The sequence below is a fragment of the Rattus norvegicus genome, chromosome 1 (genome assembly GCF_021556685.1).
Source record: "Rattus norvegicus strain SHRSP/BbbUtx chromosome 1, alternate assembly SHRSP_T2T, whole genome shotgun sequence".
Taxonomy (NCBI): domain Eukaryota; kingdom Metazoa; phylum Chordata; class Mammalia; order Rodentia; family Muridae; genus Rattus; species Rattus norvegicus.
Window position 1 is genome coordinate 106,328,595 of NC_141534.1, and position 27,074 is coordinate 106,355,668.

Sequence of the window (27,074 nt, forward strand, 5' to 3'; positions counted from 1 at the left end):
GGCATAAGATCTCATTACAGATAGTTATGAGCCACCCTGTGGTTGCTGGGAATTGAACTCAGGAACTCTGGAAGAGCAGTCAGTGCTCTTAACTGCTGAGCCATCTCTCCAGAAATGCCTTTCTTAAAATGTTATTACACTGTGTGTGTGTGTCCACGTGAGTGTGCGCATGTGTGTAAGGCATGTATAGAGGACAGACAGTTTGTGGGAATTGTTTGCTCCTCCCCCACATGTGTCCTGGGAGATGGAACTCAGATCGTCAGGCTTGGCCACACACACATCTTTACGTGCTGGCCCATCTTGCTGGCCCCTTCTCTGTATTTTTAATGTATGGTCTAGCTAGAAGGCTCCAGACCCACTGAGGGCTCAGCAAGGAGGGAGAAACTTCATGCAGAGAGGAGGGGGACCGACGTTTCCACCCAGGACCCCTCCCCACCCTACCCCCCACTGTATCCTGCAACCTCACCCGTGGGTGCACAGAGAGACCCAAGCCCTGGAGGAGAAGCACCAGAGCTGAGTCCCCCTGCAGGTCCAGGGGACGGCGACGGGAAGGAGCCAAGGAAAGTGAACTGTTGGAGACCCCCTTGTTCTGGGGTGGACAGATGAGGGGTGGGGAAGATGGCAGTGGTGGGAGAGATGTGTGGAGATGGGAGGGGGGAGGTGAGAGGAAGAGAGAGAGAGAGCATTAGTCAGCACAGAGCAAGCAGGCAGGACCCAGGTGTTGCCTGGGACCTAATCAAGTTCTGTTCACCCTAACTGTAGCGCTGAGGTCATCTGGGAAGAATCAGCACCAAAGAAAACAACAGAACACCTTAGGCCCAAGACTGCATCTGTCTGCTTAGGTAATCCTTTTGCCCTGGATGCCAGGAAGCTCAACAACTAACTTGGCGCATACACTCTGCCCCTAGGGGACTGCGATGGTTTGTCTGTGCTCAGCCCAGAGAGTGGCACCTTTAGGAGGTGTGGTCCTGTTGAAGTGGGAGTGGCCCTGTTGGAGTGGGCGTGGCCTTGCTGGAGTGGGTGTGGCCCTGCTGGAGTAGCTGTGTCACTGTGGGTGTGGGCTTTAAGACCCTCATCCTAGCTGCCTGGAAGTCAGCATCCTGCTAGCAGCCTCTAGATGAAGATGTAGACCTCTCAGCTCCTCTGTACCGTGGCTGCCTGGATGCTGCCATGTTCCTGCCTTGATGATATTGGGCTGAACCTCTGACCCAGTAAGCCAGCCCCAATTAAATGCTGTCTTTATAAGAGTTGTCTCAGTCATGGTGTCTTTTCACAGCAGTAAAACTCTAGGACACAGACTATCTCATTTGTCCCCCCCCCTTCCCCCTGATGGTTGCTAGGGTGCAGCATGTCTGATTCTGGGATCAAGGCAGCCAGAGTGAGATGAATGTAAACTGGACCAAGTCCCTACCCTTCCCCTTCCCCTGCCCTTTGCACCAGCTTTGCTAATGGTTTCTAGTGGGAGAAGATTGATTTAACATCAGCTCCAGAAGAGCAGGACTGTCACTCAGAGACAGGCACTCAGGGGATGGGACAGATGGGTCATGTGTCCATAGTGCCCATGAACTACGCTGAGGACCGAACCCAGGGCCTTGTGCTTGCTAGGCAAGCACTCTACCACTGAGTTAAACACCCAACCCCTGATTATTTTTTAAAGATTTATTTATTTATTACATATGAGTACACTGTAGCTGTCTTAAGACACACCAGAAGAGGGCGGGCGTCAGATCCCATTAAAGATGGTTGTGAGTCACCATGTGGTTGCTGGGAATTGAACTCAGGACCTCTGGAAGAGCAGCCGGTGCTCTTAACCACTGAGCCATCTCTCCAGCCCTATTTTGATTATTTTTAACTCCGTGTGCGTGTGAGTGTGCATGTGTGTATGTGTGTGTGTGTGCATGTGTGTGCATGCGTGTGTATGTATGTGTGTATGTGTGTGTATGTGTATGTGTGTGTGTGCATGTGTGTGCGTGCGTGTGTATGCGTGCGTTTGTATGTATGTGTGTATGTGTGTGTATGTGTATGTGTGTGTATGTGTGTATGTGTGTGTGTGTGCGTGCGTTTGTATGTATGTGTGTATGTGTGTGTATGTGTATGTGTGTGTATGTGTGTATGTGTGTGTGTGTGTGCGCGCACGTGTATGTGTGTGCGTGTGAGTGCATGGGTGCAGGTACCCATGGAGGACAGAAGTGTTGGAGCCCCTGACGGAGGTGCTGCTCCTGAACTTGGGCTCCCTGATTGCTCAACTTGTTTGTTTATTTGAGACATGGCCTCTCTGGCTTCCTTAGAGCTCATGATATAAACTCACAGAGTTCCACTTGCCTCCCCCACCCCACCCACCCTCGAGTGCTGGGATTAAAGGCTTGCACCACCATGCCTGGCTAAAAATATCTACATAAAATCAGCTTTCCATATATTCAGGCTTGGCGCTTGCGACTGAACAACTAATTAAAAATACTCTGAGGAAAAGAGTTTATACTGAACACAAAACAGGCTTTTTCCTGCCATGTTCTGTGTAGTAGTGTAACCACTATTTACATATCATTTGCATTTTGTTAAATAAATAGGATGAGGGATGATTCAGCCTATAGGGATAGAGAGGAAAAAGTATCTGGGAAGGTGTGTGTGTCAAATGTGAATACTATGGTATTGATGTAAGTCTTTGAGTGGCCTAGTGTCCTGTGTGTCCCAAGGGATGGCTGCACTTATTTTTCTAAAAATGATCATCAACAACGATATGCCCATGGGTATGCCTGTATTATTTCTTTTTTTTTTCTTTTTTTCGGAGCTGGGGACCGAACCCAGGGCCTTGCGCTTGCTAGGCAAGCGCTCTACCACTGAGCTAAATCCCCAGCCCCGCCTGTATTTCTTATCCTCGTGTAAGATGCTAATTTAAGAAAACAACACATCCACCCACCAAACCACTCATCAACCCATGTAGCTTTCTACTCACCTACCCACCCACCCACCCATCCATCCATCCATTCATCCATCCATCCATCCATCCGTCCATCCGTCCGTCCATCCATCCATCCGTCCATCTGTCCATCCGTCTGTCCACCCATCCATCCATCTGTCCACCCATCCATCCATCTGTCCACCCATCCATCCATCCATCTGTCCATCCATCCATTCACCCATCCTGCTCATCCATCAGCCTCCAATCAGTCCATCCATCTGTCCACTGGCTCACCCACCACCGCTCATCCATGTATCCACTCACTCATCCACCCACCCATTCAACCAGGTACCCAACATTCCTCCCTCCCCCTCTAGCTCCTGCTCCCTGTGGGTAGGAAGGGGGAAAGCACCTGTGACACACCCTGGGACGGGAACCTTACCATCCTTCCAGATCTCAGCTGTGAGACGATCTGTGCTCTGGTGAAGCAAGGCGGCCACATTGTCATTCAATGGATCCATGTTCTTCATCAACCACTCATTGGCTTTGTAGTCAACCTGAATGGAATGAGACAGACGAACAACCGTGTGACTGAGCTCCCCATACACAGGGACTGGAACAGGGGGGTCAACTTGTATGCATGCTCTGAACTGCCCCTCACCTATATGACCCTTCTTTCTATGCCCCCCTTCCCCCACACTCCTGTAGCCCATCCCTTTGCCCTCCACGACTACAACATTCTTTTAGTACATTCTGCTCTGGCCACATAGGCCTCCTCAGTTCCTCAAACAGTCCGTTCCCATCAAAGGGCCCCAGGTGTGAGGCTCCCCGTGGAATTTCACAGGGGGCCTCCCTCTGGAGGAAGCTTTGGCTGACTTGGTCTTGCATTTTGTGTGTTACGTGAGCCAATGTACACTGGGGCCAAGTCCAGACCCCTGAATCCTTGAGTGGGAACCACGGCCAGCCTAGCCCTCACCTTGCCTGCGTAGTGCAGGACGCTGAAGTCCGCTTGATCTCGTAGGTTCCTAGGACGCTGGAACTTGGGGTGGCTGCCCTGCTCCTGGGCAACCTTCTCCACAAAAGACTTGTCAGTGGCCTTGGGGAACCAGCACTCCTCGTCCAGCAGGGCCAGGAGACCTGGAGGGTTGGCCTGACCAGCAAAGGGAACAGAAGTCAGATTCCCCAAGTCTGGGCACAGGTTGCAGCTGTCAGTGCTCGAGGTTGGGGGACTGGGACGTGGCTGAGCAGCAAAGTACTAGGCTTCAGCACCAGCACCGAACCTCGCATTGACCCGATTGACCCGATGTCTGGAGCCGGGAATTCAAGTGGGATCTGCAGTGTCCAGAGAACCCACTGGTGACAGGGATGTGGCTGCTGGTGGGACATTTCCTCTTTGGGTTAGTGAAGGGCGTTGTGGCAGGTGGACCGGGTTGGGTAGTAGGTGGAGCCAAGCTTTGTGGGTCTGAGCATTGGGAGGGCAAAGTATTGTGGGACTGGGCGGTGGGTGGAGTCAAGTTTTGAGCGTCTAAGCGGTAGGTGTGTGTCTGGCAGTGGGTGGGGCAAGTTCTTAGGGTCTGGGCGGTAGGCGGGGCCGAGCATTAAGGGTCTGGGTTGCCGGGCCCATTGGTTCTGGCCCCTCACCGGCCGCTCAATGAGGTCGATACAAGGCTGCAGGTCCAACCCAAAGTCCAGGAAGGTCCAGGGGATGCCTTCTCGCTGGTACTCCTCCTGCTCCAGCACGAACATGGTGTGGTTGAACAGCTGCTGCAGCTTCTCATTGGTGTAGTTGATGCACAGCTGCTCGAAGGAGTTCAGCTACGAGGGCGTTGAAGGAGAGATAGGGTGGTGAGTGCGGGAACGGAGGGAACCAGAATAGGCGAGAGGGACCGCAAGGCAACAGTGCACACCTGGAAGATCTCAAAGCCTGCGATGTCCAGGATGCCCAGGAAGGAGGCGCCCTGACGTGGGCTTCTGTCCAGGGCACGGTTGAGCCGCAGAACCAGCCAGCGGAACAGGCGCTCATAGGTAGCTTTGGCCAGAGCCTCCAGCGCAAAGTCAGCCTGCAGGGTAGGATGCAAAGTGAAGTCCAGCCCATGTGACACTCAAGCAGGGTGTCCCTGAACTTTTAGGCCCTTACAGTTCATCCCACAATTTTTTGGGTATATACACCAAAGAGGACCACAATAACAACACTCTGTCATTAATGAAGATCTTGTGTGCTTCAGGCTCCTACCTTCCTTCCCCCTCTTAAATCAATATCTACAGCACAGTGTGAGTATTCGAATCCCAGTATAGCCACTAAGAGACTCTGTAGCCTCAGGGCCTTGAATAAACCTCTCCTTGCCTTAGTTTCTCCATGCTATCAGAGACGGAAACTGAGACAGAAATCCAAGCTCCTTCCTGTTCCCTGTGGCTCCGACCTGTGGTCACCTCTCTGTCACCCCTGTGGTCTGAGCCACCATCTTTGCCTCGATTATGTCAGTGACCCTGAGTTTCCTTGCTTATACATATACTCTAAGGAACCAATTCTTGCAGTAGACAAGAGAATCTTAATATAAAGGACAAATGAAACCAAGTCGCTTCCCAGCCTCCCGCAGCACCTCTTTACTCTGTCCCTGTTGATCATGGCTTCTGGAACCCTGCCCCTCGCTCCTTCGTTTCCACATCACTAAACCCCCCTCACTGAGGCATCACTAAACAGAACCATCCTTTCCATGCTCGTTGGCCATGTCCCGGGCACAGTGTTTCTCAGCCCGTGGGTCCTCCCGACCCCCCACAGAGGCCACAGATCAGGTATTTACATTGCCCCCTAAAACAGTAGCAAATTACAGCTATAAAGTAGCAACAAGGTAACGCCATGCTTAGGGATCGCCACAAAATGAGCAACTGTGTTAAAGGGTCCAAGGATTAGGAAGGGTGAGAACCACCACCACAGTACATCCCAAGCTCCTTGAGAGACAAGTCTTTATTTTGGTATCGTGTATCGGTATTGGTATATCGTACGTGTGTGCACATGTGAGCACACATGAGGGTGTGGAGGCCAGAGGTCAAGCTCGGGGGTCATGCCTCAGGAGGAGCCATTTCCCACTTAGTTCTTTCAGAGAGACTTTCTCACTGAAGCTGGAGCTTCTTCATTCAGCTAGAGTGGCTGACCAGTGAAAGCCAGGAGTCCCCCTGTGTCCATCGCCAGCTCTTGACATGGGTTCTGGGGTTCAAGCTCGGGTTTGTCCACGTGCTTGTGAGGCCAGCCCTTGCTGATGGAGCCACCTCCCCCGCCTTGATCTGTGTTCATTACTGCTCGCCCCGCCTGCCTGCCCACCCCCAGCATGGTGAAGAGTAGGGCAGGCAAGGCTGCTGAGCATGAGAGAGGGGGGAAGCTATCTTAAGACTTGGTGAGGGGTTGGGGATTTAGCTCAGCGGTAGAGCGCTTGCCTAGCAAGCGCAAGGCCCTGGGTTCGATCCCCAGCTCCGAAAAAAAAAAAGAAAAGAAAAAAAATAAAAGACTTGGTGAGAGGTTCTCAAGGTAAAGGCTGTTGCCAAGCCTGACGACCTGAGTCCAATCCCTAGGACCCACCCAGAAGGACAGAACGACTGCTCTTAGTGGCCCTCTGGTGTCAGCCTGCATGCTGTGGCATGCGTGACCCCACCCAACAAATAAATGAACAAATAATTGTAATATTAATAATAATTTAAAAGTCCCAGGATCGCAAATCGCAAGCCAGTTCTTCCAGCCCCTGCACCGCTGGATCCCACCTACCTGCTCTTTGGTCTGTGCTTTCTGGACGTAATCTCGGCCGACTTTGATGCGGGGCGTGAGAAGGGCTCTGGAGAAGTCAGTCACTCCAAGTCCCAAGAGGCGGCAAAGCTTCTGGGCAGCTGGGGGAGACAGGAGGGGGGGGGGTTAGTGCTGGGGAAGGGGAGGGCTTGTGGGACACCATAGCCCTCTGCTGGAGGAAAGAGGAGGAGGAAGCCTTTCTGGCAGTAGCATCCAGAGCTAACCAAGTGCTGGGTTAAAAGGCCTGTGCCCCTGGACCTGGACTGACATGTAGTTTCAGTAGGAATAACTAGCAGAGAAAGCACCTACTCCAGCACGCTAAATAGATGGATGTTTGCGGTGGAGCACGCCAAGGCTGCGTGGGAGGCGTGTTTCCCTTTCTACTCTGAATTAAACCCTGAATCAAGCCACGTTTCCAGGCATCAGTCAGCTCCGCAGAGGGAAAGCTTAACTGTGCTTGGCCCCACAGAAGGAAAGAGAGAAGCCTAGAAAGAAATACATTAAAAAGGCACCAGAGTCAGACATAGTAGCACAGATCTGGCAGCGAGTATCTGAGAGTTTGAGGCAGGAGGATCATGAATTCAAGGTCATCCTCAACTACAAAGCAAGTTGGGGGCCAATCTGGGTTACATGAGATCCTGTCTGAACCCAACACTCCCAACCATTGGATTCTAGTAAACATATAAAGATACCCCTGAAGGTATTAAGGAAAAATAAGCAGGTTTCAGAAAGACTTCTAGCCAGACAGTGGTAGCACACGCCTCTGATCCCAGCACTCAGGAGGCAGAGGCAGCCAAGGTCTCTGAGTTTGAGGCCAGCCTGGTCTACAGAATGAATTCCAGGACAGCCAGACGTACACAGAAAAACCCTGTCTCGAAGCCCCCAACCCCAACATACACGCCAAAAAGGTAAAAATAAAAAACAAAAATAAAGAAGAAAAAAAGACTTGAAATGTTTGTCCTCAATTAAGAAAAGCAAACTGGTGTGCCAGGCAGAGCCGGGCCAGGTTGGTGAATAGCATCCCCGCTGGCCACAAGTGGGCACTGCAGGGCTGGGTAGTGAGGAGCAGTGCCCCAGTTCCCCAGATTTTCAGAGCTGTGAGGAGTTTGCGAGTGAGCTGGAGGGTTTTTATAACCAGGACAGAGAGCTTCAGATGTCCAGGGGGAGCCTGTGAACTCTATTTCTGTCTAGATCTCCGGCTACACTGGCACAGGGCAGGAAAACCCCAGGGGAGACCCCGAGGACGCAGACATCACCAGAGTCTGACTGGGGGCAATCGTCTCCCCTTCCATGACAACCAGATCCCAGCACTTGGGAGGCTGAGGCAGGAGGCTGGCTGCGAGTTTGAGGTCAGCATAGGCTACAGTGCCATCCTCTCTCACAAAGCTTAAAACAAACAAACAAAAAATGTTGAGTGAGGTGGCACATGCCATCAACACTCTGAGGCAGAGGCAGGTGGATCTCCGTGAGTTCAAGGCCAACCTGGACAGACTATAGAGCAGGTTCCTGGTTACTTGTGCTACGTAGGCAGACACTGTCTCAAAAAACAAAACAAAACAAAAAAACAAAGCAAAAAAAAAAACCCTATAAAACAAAAAACTGCCCAGGGGGCAGGAGGGAGTGAGGGAACTACCTGTCACTCAGCTCTTCCTTTACCCCAAGAGGCCATGGAGCTGCTCAGAGCTCACAGCTGACACCACTCACTGGCTGACTGGCTATGGCCAGATCATTTGTACAAAAGCCTCCATTTTCCTATCCACTCACGGAGCTTAAAGATAACACCCAACGTTTCAGCTGGAAGTGGCGGGCAGGCCTGTTACGCCAGCACTTACGAGGTGGAGCTTGGTGGCACACACCTTAATCCCAGTACTCAGGAGGCAGAGGCAGGTGAATATCTGTGAGTTCAAGGCCAGCCTGGTCTATAAGGAGAGCTCTGGGACAGCCAAGGCTACAGAGAGAAACCCTGTCTTGAAAAAAAACAAAAACGACAACAACAAAAAAATTAAAAAGAGGTGGATGCAAGAGGACCAGGAATTCAAGGCCGTCCTGGGCTACATATGGCCCAGTCCCAAATAATGAACAAGAAACAAGATGGAGAATTAGTGATTTTCATTGTTTAACAAAAACAGGGAGGGAGATATGAAACCAGGTGTGGTGGCACAGACAGGAAACCTCAGCACTTCAGGGGCAGAGGCAGGAAGATCAGGAATTTAAAATGCCCAAGGTTGGGGCTAGAAAGATGGCTCAGTGGGTAAGAGCACTGGATACTCTTTCCGAGGACCAGAGTTCAAGTCCCAGCACCCATATGGCAGCTCACAACTGTCTGCAATTTCAGTTCCAGAGAATCTGACAGCTTCATATGGACATGCATGCAGGCAAAACACCAATGCACATAAAATGAAGTTTTTTTTTTTTTTTAAGATTGGTTTGTTATGTATACAGCGTTCTGTCTGCATGTACACCTGCAGGCCAGAAGAGGGCACCAGAACCCATTACAGATGGTCGTGAGCCACCAGGTGGTTGCTGGGAATTGAACTCAGGACCTCTTGAAGAGGAGCCGGTGCTCTTAACCTCTGAACCATCTCTCCAGCCCCCATAAAGAAAAAGAGGGCCCCAGGCTAGAGGAGGAGAGCTGCTTCTCAGGCCTAGGTGGGATTGTCTACCTACCGCCATGGTGTTGTCGTCAGCAGGGTGTTTAAAATGAAGGAAGCCTGACCATGGTGCTCTGGGCAAGACCTCTGCGAAGTGCAGGAGTCTGAGCCCTCCTGGGTGAGGGGCAGAGGTAAGAGGGGACACTGGCAAGGACAGAGGACGTGGGCCCCGGTGGTACCTGTGTTGTCAGGCATGGTGGCTTGATCCGTGTTCCGCTCTTTCTTCAGGACAATGTTGCCAAACTGGAGGACAGCTGAGACTGTGCGCAGCATGGCTGTGGGGAACAGAGGGCGGTCACAGGGGGGACGCTGGCACCTGCCTTAATCGTGCTGCAGGAAACCCCAAAGTCATGTTCGGTGCCCCAGAGCTCAACGCTCCTCTGTGACCCCAGCTAGGCCTTTGAAACTGCAACAGAACAATACACTCAGCTTCCCTTTCAAGTTTTGAAAAGCGGATGCTGATGCTGTATACACGATTTGAAATGAACCAGATAGGGAGATGGCTGAGTCAGGGAAGTGCTCTCTGAACAAGCATGAGGTCCCGAGATGGGTACAGTGGTACACGTCTGTAACCCCAGGCCTGAGGGGACAGACAGGAAGATCCTGGAAGCTCAGAGGCTAGCCAACCAGCCTAGCCAAAAAGTCAGGTTCCAGGCTCAGTAAGAGAAGCTGTTTCAAAAAATATGGTCAGGGGTTGGGGATTTAGCTCAGTGGTAGAGCGCTTGCCTAGCAAGCGCAAGGCCCTGGGTTCAGTCCCCAGCTCCGAAAAAAAGAAAAAAAAAAAAAAAAAAAAAGGTCACCAGACTTGGCCAAAAGCCCCTTTAACCACAGATCCATTTTCCCAGTCCCACGCCCAACACCTTCCCTGAGCGTTAAGGATTGGAACTCAGGTCCTCGTGCCTGGCAGCAGGTCCTCCTCCCACTAAGCCATCTCCTCAGCCCACTGATTCTGACACACAGAGCTTGTGACCAAAGGCATTAAAGCTGATGCCGCAGTGAAGTGAGTTGTTTTCCGAGTTGGTCACCCAAGCCTCTTTGCTCCAGCGCTGTGCTGGGGGTGTAGTTTACATGACAAGAACTGCTCCACGGTGAAGAGCACTGACTGCTCTTCCAAAGGATCCAAGTTCTGTTCCTAGGACCCATGTCAGGTAGCTCCCAACCACCTGTACACCAGCTCCAGGGGGTCTTACATCTTCTCCTGTCCTCACAGATATGCAGTCCGATGCACACAACACACACACACACACACACACACACACACACACACACACACACACACACACACTCTTTTTAAAAAAAAAAATCCTAAGATAGGGAACAAGTTGATCCCAGAAAGGACGCCAGTCCGAACTGACATGGCTGGGCATCTTGCTTTGACCTTGGCTTGTGTTGTGTGTTTTTGGAGCCAGATCACAATACTCTGCTCTGTGAGTGGCCACAATCGGGGACTCTGAAAGAGAGTGGCTGGAGAGATGACTCAGTGGTTAAGAGCACTGACTGCCCTTCCAGAGGTCCTGAGTTCAATACCCACATGATGGCGCACAACCATCTGTAATGGGATCTGATGCCCTCTTCTGCTGTCTGAAGACAGCTACAGTGTGCCCATATACATAAAATAAATAATTTTTTTTAAAAAAATAGAAGAAACAGGCCCTAAAGAGCTAAAATTCCTCTAGAAAATCCCCTGCTAGAGCTGAGTACCCAGAAACTCTGGCAACTGGAGGGGACAGCCCCCAGAAAGCTGTGCTAAGCCACCTCACGGTTTGATCTGCACATGTGTTTCCTGGCTGGTGGTCTCTGTCTCTCTCACAGAGACACCTTACAGGAGTTGGTTCTCTCCTTCTACTGTGCAGATTTCAGGACTTGAACTCTGGTCTTGTGGCTTGGCTGCAAGCTCCTTTACTTACTGAGCTGTTTTCCTTGCAGAACAGAACAAAGGACTCTTCTGTCCTTCAAATAAATCTATTCCTCTCTCAATTCCTCTTTCCTAGGATTTTGTTGGTTTTTTGTTTGTTTTATTTTGCTTTTTTGATTGTTTGAGACTAGTTTCATACACCTAGACCTTTCTATATAGCTAAGGGTGACCTTGAACTCCTGCCTTTACTTCCCTAGTATTAAGATGACAAGACACCACCGCCAGACCTGACTTAGGAGAACCCAGGCCTTCACCAACTAGGCCCCAGCCCCAGCTTCTATACCTCAGGTTTTTGGTAAGGTGTCCAGCCACCGACGTCAGAGACCTCTGACCACAGCAGGGTTTGGTTTACAAATAAATCTAGGGAGAAAATGCTTAGATTCTGCAAATGCCTTGGCTGTGATCACCTAGTGCACTGATTTTTCATTAGGAATGCTAGGTGCTTTGAGAACAGAGGTTGTGCTGCCCCCTGGAGGACACCCGGGGCACTGTAGAGGAGCAGCTTAGCCTGTGTGTCTAGGGACTATCCCCATCTGTGTTACTACTTATCATAGAAGTGTTTTCTATGGGGAGGGGGCGTGGGGGGAACAGGAGAGGGAGGGAGAGGGGGTAACCACTGTATCACCTGGAAAACTGTTGCTAATTTTTCCCTTTTTTTTTTTTGGTTCTGTTTTTCGGAGCTGGGGACCGAACCCAGGGCCTTGCGCTTCCTAGGTAAGCGCTCTACCACTGAGCTAAATCCCCAGCCCCTTCCCTTTGTTTTTAATTTGTGTTGTATAGCTTATCAGTGCATTATGTGCACACGATGCCCACAGAGGCGAATCCCCCTGGAGTTGTGAGCCTCCATATGGCTGCTGGGTCTCAAACCTGAGTCTTCTGGAAGAGCAGCCAGCGCTCTTAAGGGCTGAGCTGTCTCTCAGCCCCTGACGCTGGTTTGATTCAGAATTCTATCAACACGTTGAGCACGGGCGCGGGGGTCAATGATAGGCTGTGGCAGCTGTGTTTGTGTCGCTTGTCTCCATGGCACCGTTAAGGCACAACACAGCGTGCACTGTTCCCCACTCCAGCTGCTCAGTCTCCAAGGTTTACGTAGTCAACAGACATGGATTATTTTCTCTTCCCTGTACCACGTCCAATCCAAGCACCTGACCTTCAAAAACAGCTCTAGGAGGTGGACCCTGCTACCTGTGATCCTAAGTTGACAGATGGAGAAACAGAGGCACAAAACTCAGCGTCACTGAGTTCATAAGCTGGCAGAGGTAAGACCTCAGCTGAAGCTATGGGAGCTTTCCTGTCCGTCATGCAGTTCCTGTACACAGCACATTAACAGAAACTGGGGTCACACACACGCATGCACACACTGTGATGGTCCATGCTTATCATCCCAGCACTCGGGAGGTGGAGGCAGGAGGATCAGAAATTCAAGACCAGCCTGGGCTGCAGACTCTACCTCAACAACAAAAATCGATCCAAGGCTGGAGAAATGGTTTAGCTGGTGAAGGGCCTGGCCCCCAAGCCTGATTCCCTGAGCTCATTCTCCAGCACCTGCATCATGGAAGGGGAGAAACGACTTCCCAAAGCTGCCCCTACCTCCATGCATACACAAGGGCTAAATAAATCAACGTGGAAAAGAAAAAAAAAAAAACAAAAGAAGGGGTTGGGGATTTAGCTCAGTGGTAGAGCCCTTGCCTAGGAAGCGCAAGGCCCTGGGTTCGGTCCCCAGCTCCGAAAAAAAAAGAACCAAAAAAAAAAAAAAAAAAAAACAAAAAAAACAAAAAAAAAAACAAAAGAAATATCAGACATTTAAACAGAAGCCCAGTAGTCAAAGGTAGGATTTGCTGAATGGAGACTGGAGAGATGGCTCAGTGGTTAAGAGCACTGGCTGCCACCCTTACAGAGGACCAGGGTTCACATTTCTCTAACCACATTGGTGACTCACAAACACCTGTACCTCCAGTTCCAGGGGAACTGGTGCCCTTGGGCATAGCACAGGAGAACATGCAGGCAAAACACCCATACACATAAGACAAAGAAGTCAAAGATGGGGAAAAAATCGTGGAGTGTCCATCTGGGCCTCAGTTTCTCTGGCTGGGCAGTAGGAAGAGACTGGACTCCCAGGTCTCTTATTTGACACTCAGAGTGGAAGATAGTGAGGGCTGGGGCGGACAGGAGTTCCAGGAAGGCTGAGAGTTTTGCAGCTGACAGGAGCAACTCCACACAAGGTCCTGGGTCCTAGAGCTGAGGATTGGTGTGCTAAGAGCCTGAGACAGAGATCACTGCTGCTGAGGGCTGGAAAGGTCTGTGTTGGGCAGTTGACACCCTGAGGGCCTCTCAGGACCAATGCTGGGAGATCTGTCTGTATGACTGGCAAAACTGGGGTGCTATTGGGACCAGGCAGAGCAGGATTTGGGCACTAAGCTCAGCTAACCTGGGGCGACAGCCAGGTCTGCAGAAAACGGGGCCTCAGCATCCCCCTCTGTGACAGAAGCACAGTTGTGGTTCTTTGTGGCTGCCTCATCCATCGTGGGTATAAAAAAAAATAAAACAGAATAATTTACAGTCAGTATGAGGTCACTCTGACCCTGGGATAGACCCATGATCAGGACTCCAAGGACCGCCTCCAGGTGAGATGGGACTGAGTACAGTGGCTCATATCTACAGTTCTGAAAATTGGAAAGCTGAGGCAGGAGGATTGTCATGAGCTTAAGACTCTTACTCATAGGAGAGACTCTCAGGTTCCCTGTGTCTGCTAACTGTTCACCTTACCAGCCTGGCAGTCACAGGGAAAGATACCAAGTGAATATCAGACAGACACACAGAGGTCCTTTATTGTTGGGTCCCAAACGCTGTCTGCTCCAGGCTGCCCTCTGGTATGTCCGTCTACATTTCTGGCTGTGGGCTACAGGGTCCACCACCACTCTACCGTCTCTTGAATAGAGGTGGGACCCAGGCAAGACTTCCTGACCTTCTGTCTCCTCTTTGATCTGAAACAGAGTCTGTGCAAAGACGTTGGGCTCTAGTCCATGCAAATGGAACACAAGGAGACTGTTACATGATCCCATCTGTCTGCCACTCCAATAAAAATATACAAACTTCCTAGAGAGACGGAGAGCAAGTCCAGAGCTAGGGAGCAGAGGACTGGCACCACCCTGTGGATGGTGGCGACGTGGCATCCCTGCAGCTAAAACCAACCGAGGTTTTAGGGTATGGCTGTTGGGTATAGCCCGTGCCTAGAATCTCCCAGTGACGGGCTGAGGATGCCGCTCAGTGGTAGTGCACCTTGCCCAGCATTCAAACCTCAGCACCAAAATACATCAATGAGTTAAGTTAAATGTGCATGGGCAGACAGTGGGAGTCTAGAGCCAGGCTCTGGGAGCTCGGGATGAAGGTGACCGACATGATCCTCTCTCCGGAAGGTGAAAGTGCAGCTGAAGTCGTGGCCCAAGTTCAGGCTGTAAGCACATTCAAACTCTGAAAATTTAGTTTGCAGAATGGAAAACTCCCATCAGCCACTGGACCCACTTCACAGGAGGGTCACATGGGCCATCTGGTATCAAGAGGCTTGGCTGACCATAGACTAGCAGCCTAGGGAATTACAAAACCATGGTTAGGAAATCTGGCCATTGGTGTGGGTGTGGCCGGGAGTGGGTACGTTCAGGTGCTCAGCCCTCTAGATTGAGCCCTGAAGGCAACATGAACTCCTGGGGAGACTCAAACTGTGAGGTGGAGCCCAGTGGACCACACACACCTAGGGGTCTCTGTCTGAGAACCCAGCCCATCCACAAAGGGAGATACCACAACCTCTCAAAAGATGCTGTGGTCCAGCTGGGTAAAGGGGCCAGTGCCTGCCAATTGTCATACTTTGGAAGCTGAGGCAGGAGAATTGCTATAAGCTTGAGGCCTTCCTTAGCTACATAGCCAGTTCCTGGCCAGTTTGGGCTACAGTATGAGACTCTGAAACAAACATGAACATCATCTCTACCACCATCATCATTGTAATAATAATTTAAAGGGTTGTCAATGTAGTTGAGCTGGCAGAGTACCTGGGTAGCAATGTGTGAGGTCCTAGGTTCCATCCCCAACACTACATAGCCAGGCACGTTGGTGCACACCTGTCAGCACTCAGGAGGTAGGAACGGAGGCAGGAGAATTAGGAATTCAAGTCATCCTTGCCTAAATAGGGAGTTCATGGGCAGCTTGGGCAGCAAGTGACCCTGTCTCAGCTTCTGATCTACTCTGCTTTCTGTTGCTGTGATAAAACTTCTGACCAAAAGCAACTTAGGGGAAGAAAGGGTTTACTTGGCCAACACTTCCAGGACACAGTTCATCACTGAGGGAAGTGAGGGCAGAAACTCAAACAGGAAATGAAGCAAAAACCATGGACAAATGCTGCTTACTGCCTTGATCTCCAGCTTATGCCCAGCCTGCTTTCTTACATAGCCAGAAACATAGCCTACCTAGGAATGGCGCCACCCACAGTGGACTGGGTCCTCCGACATTAATTATCAATCATGACAATCCCCTACAGACATGCGCACAGGCCGATCTGACCACATAAGCCTTGAGGTGAAGTCCCTCTTTCCAGGCAGCTCAAAGCTGTGTCAAATTGATAATCCCCAGGGGTTGGGGATTTAGCTCAGTGGTAGAGCGCTTGCCTAGCAAGCACAAGGCCCTGGATTCGATCCCCAGCTCCGAAAAAAAGAAAAGAAAAAAAAAAGAACTAACCCAGACACCCCATCCCTTGTCCACTTGACGCACAGCACTGTGAAATCATCACTTCTCCTTTCCTGTTGTCCCCAAGAGCTCTTCTTACTATTGCAAGATAAAATGTCGAGTGAAACTCAAAGAAGACCCAACTCATTCCTGAAGCTTCAACTTCTCAAACTCACACTTCTCCTGCCCAGGGCCTTTGCACAGCCCATACCAGGATGCTCTTCCTACTGTCCTCACCTCAGGCCTCTGCCCAAGCACCTTTTCTTCCAGGTACCCTTGTCTGGCCTCCCGTGTGGAGCTGTACCCCAACTCCAACCCCCGATTCCCTGCTCTGCACACCCCTCTCTTCTGACCAGGCTCCTAACATTTATATGGCTGGTTGCTCTCACTTCCGTAGTCTCTGTGAAGTGAGGAGGGGAGATCTGCCCACCTCCTCCCTGGAAGAGCTCCAGCCCTTTCTACACAGCAATAGCAATAAAAACTTAAAACAGTAGCCTGGGAGGTGGAGCAGTTCAGGTGAAGACAAAGAGACGGCTAAGTATGCTTATCATAGACACGTGGTGACCTGAGCTCAATCTTCAGAGGAGAAGCATCTCTAGGCTATCCTCTCTCTCACACAGACACAGACACAGACACAGACACAGACACACACACACACACACACACACACTCTTACACACTTGCACTCACACATGCTCACACACACTTTTGCACACTTGTACTCACACATGCTCACACACTAACACATTCATGGACACAGCTCACACACACTTTGCACACTCACACTCAAACACTCACTCTCAAAGACAATCCCAGTCATAGGTAGGAGTGACCCAGGCTCACTCACCAGTGATCTCTTCTGGGAGGAGGCCCAGCACTCGCAGGGACTCCAGGGTCTCCTGGAATAACTCCCGCTCCTGGCCGGGGGATGATGAGGGCCCGTTGGTCAGGAAGCGGTAATGGGAGTAGGGCTCCAGAAGGAGGTCAGCTGTAGACAGAGGGAGTGCTGGGGTCAGCTGTGTCATGACAGGACCTGAGATCTGTTACTGATGGCTGGGTGGGCCTGGGGCAGGCAGGCTAGAGAAGGTGCTCGAGAAGATGTCAGAGCCAGCACCCGGGGACACACATGCTGCCAGAAGCCATGGAGTTGGAACCAGGGTGTCAGGGGACCAACATAGGATCCAGGAGGGACAGACAAAGCTATGGACAGAAGGCAGAGGATTAAGGAGCTACAAAGTCAGACATGTTTGTCTTCTAGCACTCAGGAGACTGAAGCAGGGGACTGCTGGGAATTCCAGACTAGCCTGGGCTACATAGCGAGATCTTGTCTCAAAAAGAAAAAGAGGACTGGAGAGCAGGCTCAACAGTTGAGAGCACTGACTGCTCTTCCAGAGGTCCTGAGTTCAATTCCCAGCAACCACATGGTGGCTCACAACCATCTGTAATGGGAATCTGATGCCCTCTTCTGGTGTGTCTGAAGACAATGACAGTGCACTCACATACATGAAATAAATGAATCTTTAAAAAAAGAAGAGAGGAGACAAGAGAGGGCACAACCTCTGGCATAGCCTCCGAGCGGGCAGGAACCACAGCAGAAGGCAGCTTGCAGGCACCACAGTACACAGTAAGATCAGCTGGAAGCATGGAGTTGTGAGAGGCCACAGCAAGGCAGAGCCACCATAGGGCCAGGAGGAACAGGGGTGCAGGAACCGAGCAGACAGATGCCACGGGCAGGAGCGAAAGCCAGAAGGCAGCTGGAAGCAGAGGGTAGAAAGCAAGGCTTGGGAGGCCAGCACACAGAATCCCAGAATGACAGGAGCCCTGAGCTGTGCAGCTCGGATGCTGGGCTGTCCCCACACATCACAGGGACGGCAGAAGTGGACACAGCACAGCGACTCTGTTCTGGGGCTGCAGCTTCCGGTGAGGGTGTGGAGAGTGGAAGACCTCACTTCTCAACCACCCCAGGGCAAAGCAGGCTGGGAAAGAATGACACTAACCTTTTAGCTGCTCCCCAGCGCCCCCTAGCAGCTGGTAGAAGATATGGAAGCTGCATTCGTCCTTGGCCTGTCTGATGGCCCGGGACTTCTCCAGCAGATCTGGTTGGGGAAAGCGGGTCAAGGAGCCTGCTGCACGTGGTTTCAGTATTTGGGATGCAGATCAGCCTAGACTACATAATGAATTCCGGACCAGCATCTCAAAGATTAATTAATTAATTAAAATAAAAATAATGCGGAGCTGGAGGGATGGATCAGCGGTTAAGTGCAAGCCGTTTGTTTGTTTGTTTGTTTGTTTGTTGTCATTGCTTTTCAGTTTTCCAAGACAGGATTTCTCTATGTAACCTTAGCTGTCCTGGAACTCACTGTGTAGACCAGGCTGGTATTGAACTCAGAGATTCACCTGCCTCTGCCTCTAAACGCTGGGATCGAAGGCGTGCGCCACAGGCTGTTCTTAAACAGAGGATCAGGGTTCGATTCCCAGCATCCACATTGTGTCTCAGAACCATCTGTAACTCTGTCGCAAGAGATCAAATGCTCTTTTCTGGCCTCTGCCAGCACCAGGGACATGGCACACAGACATAGACACAGGCAAAAACACCCACAGAAGGACAGAATAATGTAAACTTAAATCAATGGGAAACTGCAATGAGGCTCAGTGGGTAAAGGTGCTTGCCACTAAGCCCAAAGATCTGAGTTCAGTTCCCAGAACCCACATGGAGAACCGTCTCTTCCACCCTCAGCCTCTCGTTTTGTTAGGTATTTTGAGACAGGGTCTTGAGTGCTGGGATGAGAGGTACACCTTGCTGTTTGCTGCTTCAATGAGGTACATACCATTCCGGGAGAAGGAGATGGGCACCCAGCAAGCAGTGGGGTTGCCCCACCCTGATAACACTGAGCCCTGAAGCTCTCTCTGCCTAGATTTCCTAGAGGAGTTTTCCCTGAAAGTTCCCGTGTTGTTGTTTAGACAGTTAAGCACACCCTCTATAGCCTCACTAAGAAAAAATTCTGGATGTTCACCTGGCTTTCCCAGACCCATCCTCTCCTGAATCTCCCTGGACTCCCATGCCCCCCACTCCATAAAGCACAGACGAGAGTCTGACCACGGGCTGAACAGCACATCAGAAATGCGTGAATGTGACGGTCCAGACAAGCACGCCCTCCCAAGACTGCTCGGTCCCCAGCTGAGCATCACCACAGGGTCCCCTGAAGGACTACCCAGGGGCATCTTTTCTGGGTGAAGGCTCAGAGGGTTGTCCTCCTTGGCTGCTACCCACGACTCCCAGGATTGCTTAGAGGATACAGGTCTCGATGTTTGCTCCCACGATGTAGCCAGCAATATCAAAGTTGATGCGGATGAATTTGCCCTGTTGCAAAAATGGCGCAGGGCTTAAGTCTCCCCAAATCCATACCTCCTCCTTCTACCTCAAGTTCACACCAGCAGTGAGTCCCAAGCAGGGACTCCGCAGGAAATTCGGGTCCAGACAACTTTGCTAAGCCACCAGCAGCTAGGACCCCTTAGACTCGGGGGTTCAGACTCCAGCCTCCTTCCTCAGACCCAGAGATCCTCCAAAGACCTCCTCTCTCAAACCCTAGGCATCCAGACCCCGGTCTCGTCCCTTCTTCCCTATCCCCAAATCGGGCCCCAGTCTTCCAGGCTGCTATATGCACAGCTCCCATACTCACAAATCGGGAAGAGTTGTCGTTCTTCACCGTTTTGGCATTGCCGAAGGCTTCTAGGATGGGGTTGGCTTGAAGAAGCTGCCGCTCTAGCTCCCCCTGCAGGGCATGGGAGACGGTGCATCAGTGAGAAAGGGAGGCTCCCTCTCATGGGGCCTGGGCGTTGGGCTGGCCTTGTCTGGGTGGGGCCTTTTGTATCTGGGTGGAAGAGTCTTGCCTGCCGTGTGTTTAGTGAGGGGAACAGAGAAAATTCTTGGAGCTTTACTGTTGAGTGGAAGTAAAACAACCAAACAAAGGGGAAAAATGTTGCAGAACCAGTCGTGTTCCCATTAGTAAGAAACAAAAGGTTAGAAACTACGGCTCAAACAACATGGTTACTTCTACAGGCACACATGGTAGTAAACACAGGGAGAGACGTCTGCAAGGGTGCACACCGAACTGTCAACCACCGTCTGCTGACAACATGTTTGTTCTGCAGTTCACAGATCCCCATACATTACTTGCAGAAACAAGTTTAGAGAATGTAGCAGAGAATGGCCCTGTTGGGCACCAATGGGAGGAGAAGCCCTTGGTTCTGCCAAGGCTCGATGCCCCAGTGTAGGGGAATGCCAGGCTGGTGAGGCAGGAAGGGGTAGGTGGGGGAACACCGTCATAGAAGCAGAGGGAGGGGGGATGGGGTAGGAGGGTTATGGGCAGGAAACCAGGAAAGGGGGTAACATTTGAAATGTAAATTTAAAAAATCCAATAAAAATTAAAATAAATGGTAGTTTTGTGCTGTGAAGGCAGTTCCTTATGCTGAACTTATTTCTGGCTCCTCTGGTGTCAGAGCCAGGCACACAGTAGGTGCTAATAAATGGTAGCCTGCATGTGTTTTCTCAGTCGACATCAGTCAGTGGCTTTGTCAAATGGACAAAAAAACCAAATGCAGCCCAGCACGGTGGCTCACACCCATAATCCCAGCATTTGGGAATGGGAAGGTAGAGTTGATATAAGTTCAAGACCGGCAGGTGCTACAGAGCCATTTCAGGGCCAGCCTGGGCTATGAAATAAGAGCCTATCCCAGAAAAAATAAATAAATAAAATGAACAAAAAAAAAAAAAGATGATGTGCAAGGTAAGGGTCGTGTGGCTTGGTGCTGTGAAAGCTTGTTCCTCCAGCCTTACTGGGAGGGTGGGGTGGCTTGGGTGTCTGGGTTACTGTGTGATAGCATCTGTGGCCACTCTCTGTCCACATGGCAGGCAGCACAGGCCCAGGCTGCATAGGGTAGGACTGGGGCGTGCACACAGTATGGAGGTAAGGACTTAGTTTTGTGGACACAGTAGGGTTTCTGTGAACAATAGAGGGGCATGACTCTGCAGACAGTATGACTGCACTAAAAGCAGTCATGAAGTCTGGGCATATGAACATAGTGGGGTCAGGCTGAGTGGTGGTAGAGAGCCCTGCTTTGTAAACGTGAATACTGGGGTGTGGGGGAGCAATTACAGGCACATAGTAGGACTGTACTAAGTGTCAGCATGGGGCCTAGGCATGTGAACACAGTAGAGCTGGTATGAATGGCAGCAGGCTTGGCCACATGTACTGTGTTAAATGCCAGCATAAGGCCTGAACATGTGCACAACAGCAGGCCTGGCACAACATGGGAGAGCTGTCCTTGCTGGCAGGGAGGCCGAACTGAATAGCAGTATGGGGCCTGTGTCCGTACACATGTCAGTGCTGCCATGAACAGCAGGGTAAGTGGGGATGTGTGTATGTGAGGGACTTTCTATGGGCTTGCTTGAACACAGTGGGGCTGAAGGGCAGCAGGAGAGGACCTTGGCTTTGTGCCTACAGTAGGTGTGAGCTAGATGGCCATGTGGTCCTGGCATGTGCATGGTAGAACTGTCAACAGTGGCTTTGTGGGTCTCTGTGGGCTGGTGTGCCATTCTCAGACTGTGTCTCCTGGAAGGCTGTGGGCTGGTGGCCCCAAGTGACCCTGGGTGACCCTGGGGTGGCAAGGGGATTTCCTGCTACTCACATAAGACATGGTGCTGACGGAGGCCTGAGGAAGTCACAGGACACGACACACGAACCAGGACACGGCACATGGAACATGGACAGACATGTAGGTGAACTGGAGGCCTCAGGGCAGAGCTGGGGCTGAGGGGCTAGGACCTCGGGGATTACGCACCAGGCTTAAATCTCACTGTACCACCTCCCTCTGCCCCCACCCCCGTCAGGACTCACCCACCATGGCTGGGGCTTCCTGTGAATGTTGTTGGGGTAACCACTCCCTGAGACTACAGGGGTTACCTCTACTGCCCTCCAAACCTAGACACACCAGGCCTCAGAATGAAGCATGTGCGATGTGCCAAGCACTGCCCTCCAACCGACAGGGCTAAGAGCCAGCCTCACATCGCCAGCCTGCTCACTCCTGCCTTCAGGACGAGCACACAGGAGGTCCCAGCTAGCACAGGGAGACATAGGCCCCTGCACCAACTGTGAATGTGGAGTGCAGCCCAAGATAAAAGATGCTGCTGGTGACAAGTCTGGAGTGGGCCGAGGCTCTGTGGCTTACAGGGACACCAGGTTCCTTCCTGCCCTTTGGAGATGATGCCACATGGGCCAGGTACTGGATGACCTTCTTGGTGTTCTCCGTCTTCCCAGCTCCAGACTCTCCCCTGTGGAGGGAGTAAGGGGAGGTCGGGTGGGCAGGGAGACCAGGCAGCCCCTGCCCACACACTTATGGAAAGCCACGTCCCCTGGTGCTCTGCCAGCTTACCCAATGCCACACCCACTGGTATACCCTTCCCATTTGTGCAGAGCCATATTCTATGGAAGCCTCTGACTTGGGAGCCCTTTAGGATAACTCACGTGCAGAGAATGGACTGATCCTCACGATCTGTAGAGGACAGAAGGGATTGACATGTCACCTAGACAATCTCGAAGTTTCCTGGCCCCTTTGCATCTCACCATCGTTCCAGAATCATAAGGTAATGGCAGAGTTGTAATGTACAACTCTCCTGTGTTCAGACACCCTCTCCTCACCAAACCTCCCTGAGTGGCCCTACAGAAGCAGCCGTCCCTCTCTGAACCTTGGTTTCCTCGTCAGTGGAACCCAAATTACATAGACACAATTCACCTCTCAACTTCAATTTGAGCCCCTACTGTGCACCACCTCAGGCTAGGCACTGCAGACTCAAGAATTGGAAAGTGAGCAGTGAGCTGGACAGTGGTGGTGCACACCTTTAATCCCAGCACCCAGGAGGCAGAGGCAGCTGGATCTCTGAGTTCGAGTCTAGTCTGGTCTACAGAGTGTATTCCAGGACAGCCAGAGCTACGCAGAGAAACCCTGTCTCAAAAACAAAAACAAAAAAAAATTGGACGTCTAGGTTAGACTATTCTGACTGCCACCCTGGGCATAGTGCCACCATCTCATTACATACTCTGACCACCTACTAAGTGCTAGGTCCTATTATCAGCACAGAAAAGAACACTGAATAAGAGCTAAGGCAGTGACTAGAGGATGGGGAGCCTCCAGTTCTTCTCAAAGGAAGGGACATTCAGGGCACAGACTCTGGAAATCCTTAGGACACACGATAGTTGCCTTCGGTGTGACTCCAGAGTGAGCATCCACATTTGTGTGCCACATGGACCTTATTAATGAATCTTACACACATTAGATCTGAACCAACTTTGTGGTCCAGTCTCCTCTCTTGTGACCCTGGACCTGATTTGCTTTGTACCTCCATTTACTTTGTACCTCCATGGGTTCAACACGGCTCTTTGTCTAACAAGGCTGTAGTCAGAGTCTGGGAATGTTTAAAACACAATATGAACTAGAGGGATTGCTCAGTGGCTGCTATTACAGAGGGCCCAGGTTCAATTCCCAGCACCCACACAATCGCTCACAACTTTAGTTCCAGGGGGTCCAATGCCCTCTTCTGGTCCTAGCAGGCATCGTGTCAGGCATATAACTGATGCACTGACACACATGCAGGAAAAACACTCATTCCCAAAAAGATGAAATGTATACATCTTAAAAAGAAAAACAAACAAGAATTACATGGCTCAGTGGGTAAAGGCAGCTGCTACCAAGCCCGATGGCCCAGGACCTAGCTGATGGTGACACAGTACACACAGCCCCCGCAGGCCCTCACTTAGCATGCACAAAGCCCTGGACTCTGTTCTCAGTATCACACAGACCAGGTACTGTCCACACCTATTATCCCAACTCTCAGGAGATAGAGGCAGAATCTGGAGTTCAAAGTCATCCTCAACTACAAAGGAGTTAGGGACCAGCCTGGGCTACATGAGGCCATCTCAAAAATACAAACGTCCAACACAATACCCAGCGCAGAGTGAAAATGGGAAGCAGTGGCCAGGACCCTGGGTTCAAGTCCTACCTCAGCACCTACCCTTCAGTGTGGCCACGGGCAGTAACTGTACTGCCTCAGTTTCCCCTTCTGGAAGTGAGTGCTAAGAAAAGAAACTATACCACAGAACTATTATGAGGTTAAACAATGTAGCCAAGAGACTGTTATCCTAGAGACTTCTACACCTTGCACGGAAACGGACTGACCTTGACTGACCCAGTGGCATCGCCAGCTGACCTACAGACAGTGCCTCACCACAATAGCAGAAGCTTGTCCAGAGACTGACCCTCAGGGCTGACCACACGACCCAGCACAGTCAGGCGCCTTCGCATGGTCAAACACCAAAGGCGAGGCGGTTTGCCTTGGATGAATCAGAAATTAACAACAGAAAGATAGGACGAGGGGCCAGGGAGATGCTTAGCTGATCAAGTGCTGCAAATCCTGAGGACCTGCATTCAAGTCCCAGCACCCCACGTGAAAGGCTGGGCATGGAGGGCTGGGCATGGTGAGGCACACTTTTATCCCCATGCTGTGGGGGCAGAGACCGGTGGACTGTAGGGGCTCGATGGCCAGCTAGTCCAGCTATCTGGTAACTTCCAGTTCAGAGGATAACCTAGGGAAGGCCACCTGAGTTCAGTTCCTAGCACCCCCATCAGGTGGCTCACACCGGCCTGAAACTTCAGCTCCAGGGGATCTGATGCCCTCTTCTGATTCCCATGGGCACCGCACTCCCATACGCTTGCCCGCCACATTCACATACACATATACCTAATTCTGAAAAAAGCTAAAAACAAACAAACAAACAAACAAAAAAAAAAAACAAGGAAGGAATGAGGTCACATAGCCTGACCCATTATCACTTGTGATCCTACACGATTGTCTACTGGGAAGCAGATGCGCCGTGTCATACACTTGCTGTCTCTCTGGAAAACCTCCACAGAAGACCTGGATCCTCACCCACCTTCCATTGTATCATCAAGCTCTTATTCAAACCTGGCCCACCTCCCAGCAGCACCCGGTGCCCACCCCGGTCCTCCTACAGAGCTGACCATACACTCACCCTGAAGCATGCTGCGGTACGCGCCCTCGGTCACGGCATAGATGTGAGGTGGCACCTCGTGGCGCTTCTTGCCCCGGTACATTTCAACAATGGCCTCCGTGTAGATAGGCAGCTGCTTGTACGGGTTAATGACCACACAGAAGAGGCCAGAGTAGGTCTATGGCAGGCAAGAGGGGAGAGTGTGTCAGGTGGCTGCCCTCAGTGAGGGCAGAGCTGTGGTGTGCAGCTGGGTAACCTGTAGAAGGCACCGGGCATATCTACACGCCGACAACATAACGCTACTTTGGTCTCTTGGTGTTTTGTTTGCTTTGGTTTACAAAAGGTCTTCCTACATAGCCTTGGTTGGAATGAAACTCACGGGAATCCTCCTGCCTCTGCCTCCCCAGGGCTGGGATTATGGGCGTGTGTCACGATGCCTGCATGCATGTCTGCCATAGGCACACATTACCCACGGAGACCAGAAGAAAGCAGTGGACCTCCCGGCTGGAGTTACAGGTGGTTGTGAGCTGCCGGGTGGTGCTGGAGGTTGAAGACGGTGCTTTGGACGAACAAGCAATCTCTGCTGCTAAGCCGTCTCTGTGGCCACTTGTTGGTGTTTTTGTTTGTTTGAGGCAAGACTCGAAATTACAGCAATCCTCCTGCCTCCATCTCCTGAGCAAGGGGATTACAGGTACAAACCATTCTGCCCAGCGTGAATGTTACCAACACGGCTAAGCTAACGGTAGACCTTCCCAGATGGTATGGAGGTTTCCACGGGTGAAGATTCACCACAGAGGTACATGAGGCCGGGAGGGGAGCCTCAGGTACAGGCCTCTGGCTTACCAGATGGACATGGAAGGAAGACCCGTGACCATCTGTTAAAGCCTCGAGGCTAGAAAGGAAGCTCTGGAGGCAACAGTGTGAGCCTATAACCCACCATTCGGGAACCTGAAGCAGGAGGACTGCTATGAGTTCTAGGCCAGCCTGAGCTACAGAATCAGAGCCTATCTTACAGAAACAGAAGGCTGGAGGTGTAGCTCAATCGGCAGACCTGGCACACACACCCCTGGGTTCCATTCCCAGCACCCCATGTGCCTCAGACACTCATCGTCCCAGCACCCAGGAGGTGGAGTCAGAAATATCAGGACATCTGACTATATATGGAGTTTGAGGCTAGCCTGGGCTACATGAAACCCTGTAGGCCTGTTTTCTCAAAAAATCAAAGAAATAAACAAGAGCCGAAGCAGGAGGATTGTTGTCAGCTTGAGATTCTGCTGAACTCACAAGGGTTGTCAAGATCAACAGGAAACACTCACCATCCACAGAGGTGGCTAGATAGCCAAGGACTAGTTAGTCCTTTAGCTAAGTCAGCCCAACAACTAACTAGCCTAAAGCACTAGAGACAGACAGCTGAACTAGTGAAAGCTCACTACTCAGGGCTATAGCTGCTTATTAGTTAAGCCAGTCAGCCGGTTGCTGGCTCTCTAGTGGGTACTTGCTCTCCCCTCCCACCTGGCTGCAGTGGGGTGTAGCCACCAGGCTGCTTGGTATTACCTCCTCATAGAGGGGGCGGGGCAGCTGGCCACAAGCGGGAGAACCGGTCAGCCTAGTATCTGTCTCCCTAGTCTCCCAGGCTGCTCCCACTGGGCTCTCAGAGGTCTCAGGGTGGGGCGGCTGGACCACATTCCCTGGGAGGGTATCTCATGGCCGCTGGCGCCAGAGCCCACTCCCCATGCCAGCCCCTCGGGCCAGACACAGCTTGGGTAACACCCAAGATGGAAACTCTAGCTGGCCAACAGGGCCAGGGGAAAAGGGAAGCGGCCGCAGTTCCTAGAGGGTCCCTGGAAAGTTCTGGAAGAGCTGCCTAGCCCAGAGGGCTCTGGAGACGGGCCTCCTCCGCCCCGCACTCCACACCCCCACGCACAGTTTGAGGACATTCCCTTGTCTTGCTTCCTCTGGAAGAGGTAGACAGCCTGCCTCATTACAAAGGCCCAGGGATTAAAGGGAGACTGAATACAGAGCCAGCCAAGGTGGCCCCGCCCCACTCTCCAAACAG

At 51.5% G+C, this 27,074-nt stretch overlaps 1 protein-coding gene across 8 annotated transcripts in view; it reads right to left on the bottom strand.

The window, feature by feature from the left end:
• Myh14 (myosin heavy chain 14) overlaps positions 1-27,074 on the bottom strand; it is a 62,571-nt gene that overhangs the window by 26,766 nt on the left and 8,731 nt on the right. For 2 of the 8 annotated variants that reach the window (XM_087555727.1, XM_087555722.1), the window contains 15 exons: positions 25,040-25,196; positions 22,478-22,505; positions 22,182-22,284; positions 21,642-21,665; positions 19,634-19,726; positions 19,251-19,314; positions 17,951-18,049; positions 16,801-16,941; positions 9,505-9,600; positions 6,657-6,775; positions 4,807-4,959; positions 4,541-4,714; positions 3,876-4,049; positions 3,342-3,456; positions 467-589 (listed from right to left, as the gene is read on the bottom strand). In XM_087555727.1, the coding sequence (XP_087411853.1) occupies positions 467-589; positions 3,342-3,456; positions 3,876-4,049; positions 4,541-4,714; positions 4,807-4,959; positions 6,657-6,775; positions 9,505-9,600; positions 16,801-16,941; positions 17,951-18,049; positions 19,251-19,314; positions 19,634-19,726; positions 21,642-21,665; positions 22,182-22,284; positions 22,478-22,505; positions 25,040-25,196 (1,663 nt within the window). The remainder of the gene's footprint in view (positions 1-466; positions 590-3,341; positions 3,457-3,875; positions 4,050-4,540; positions 4,715-4,806; positions 4,960-6,656; positions 6,776-9,504; positions 9,601-16,800; positions 16,942-17,950; positions 18,050-19,250; positions 19,315-19,633; positions 19,727-21,641; positions 21,666-22,181; positions 22,285-22,477; positions 22,506-25,039; positions 25,197-27,074) is intronic. The other 6 variants (NM_001100690.1, NM_001437868.1, XM_087555734.1 and 3 more) reach the window with 3 other exon arrangements.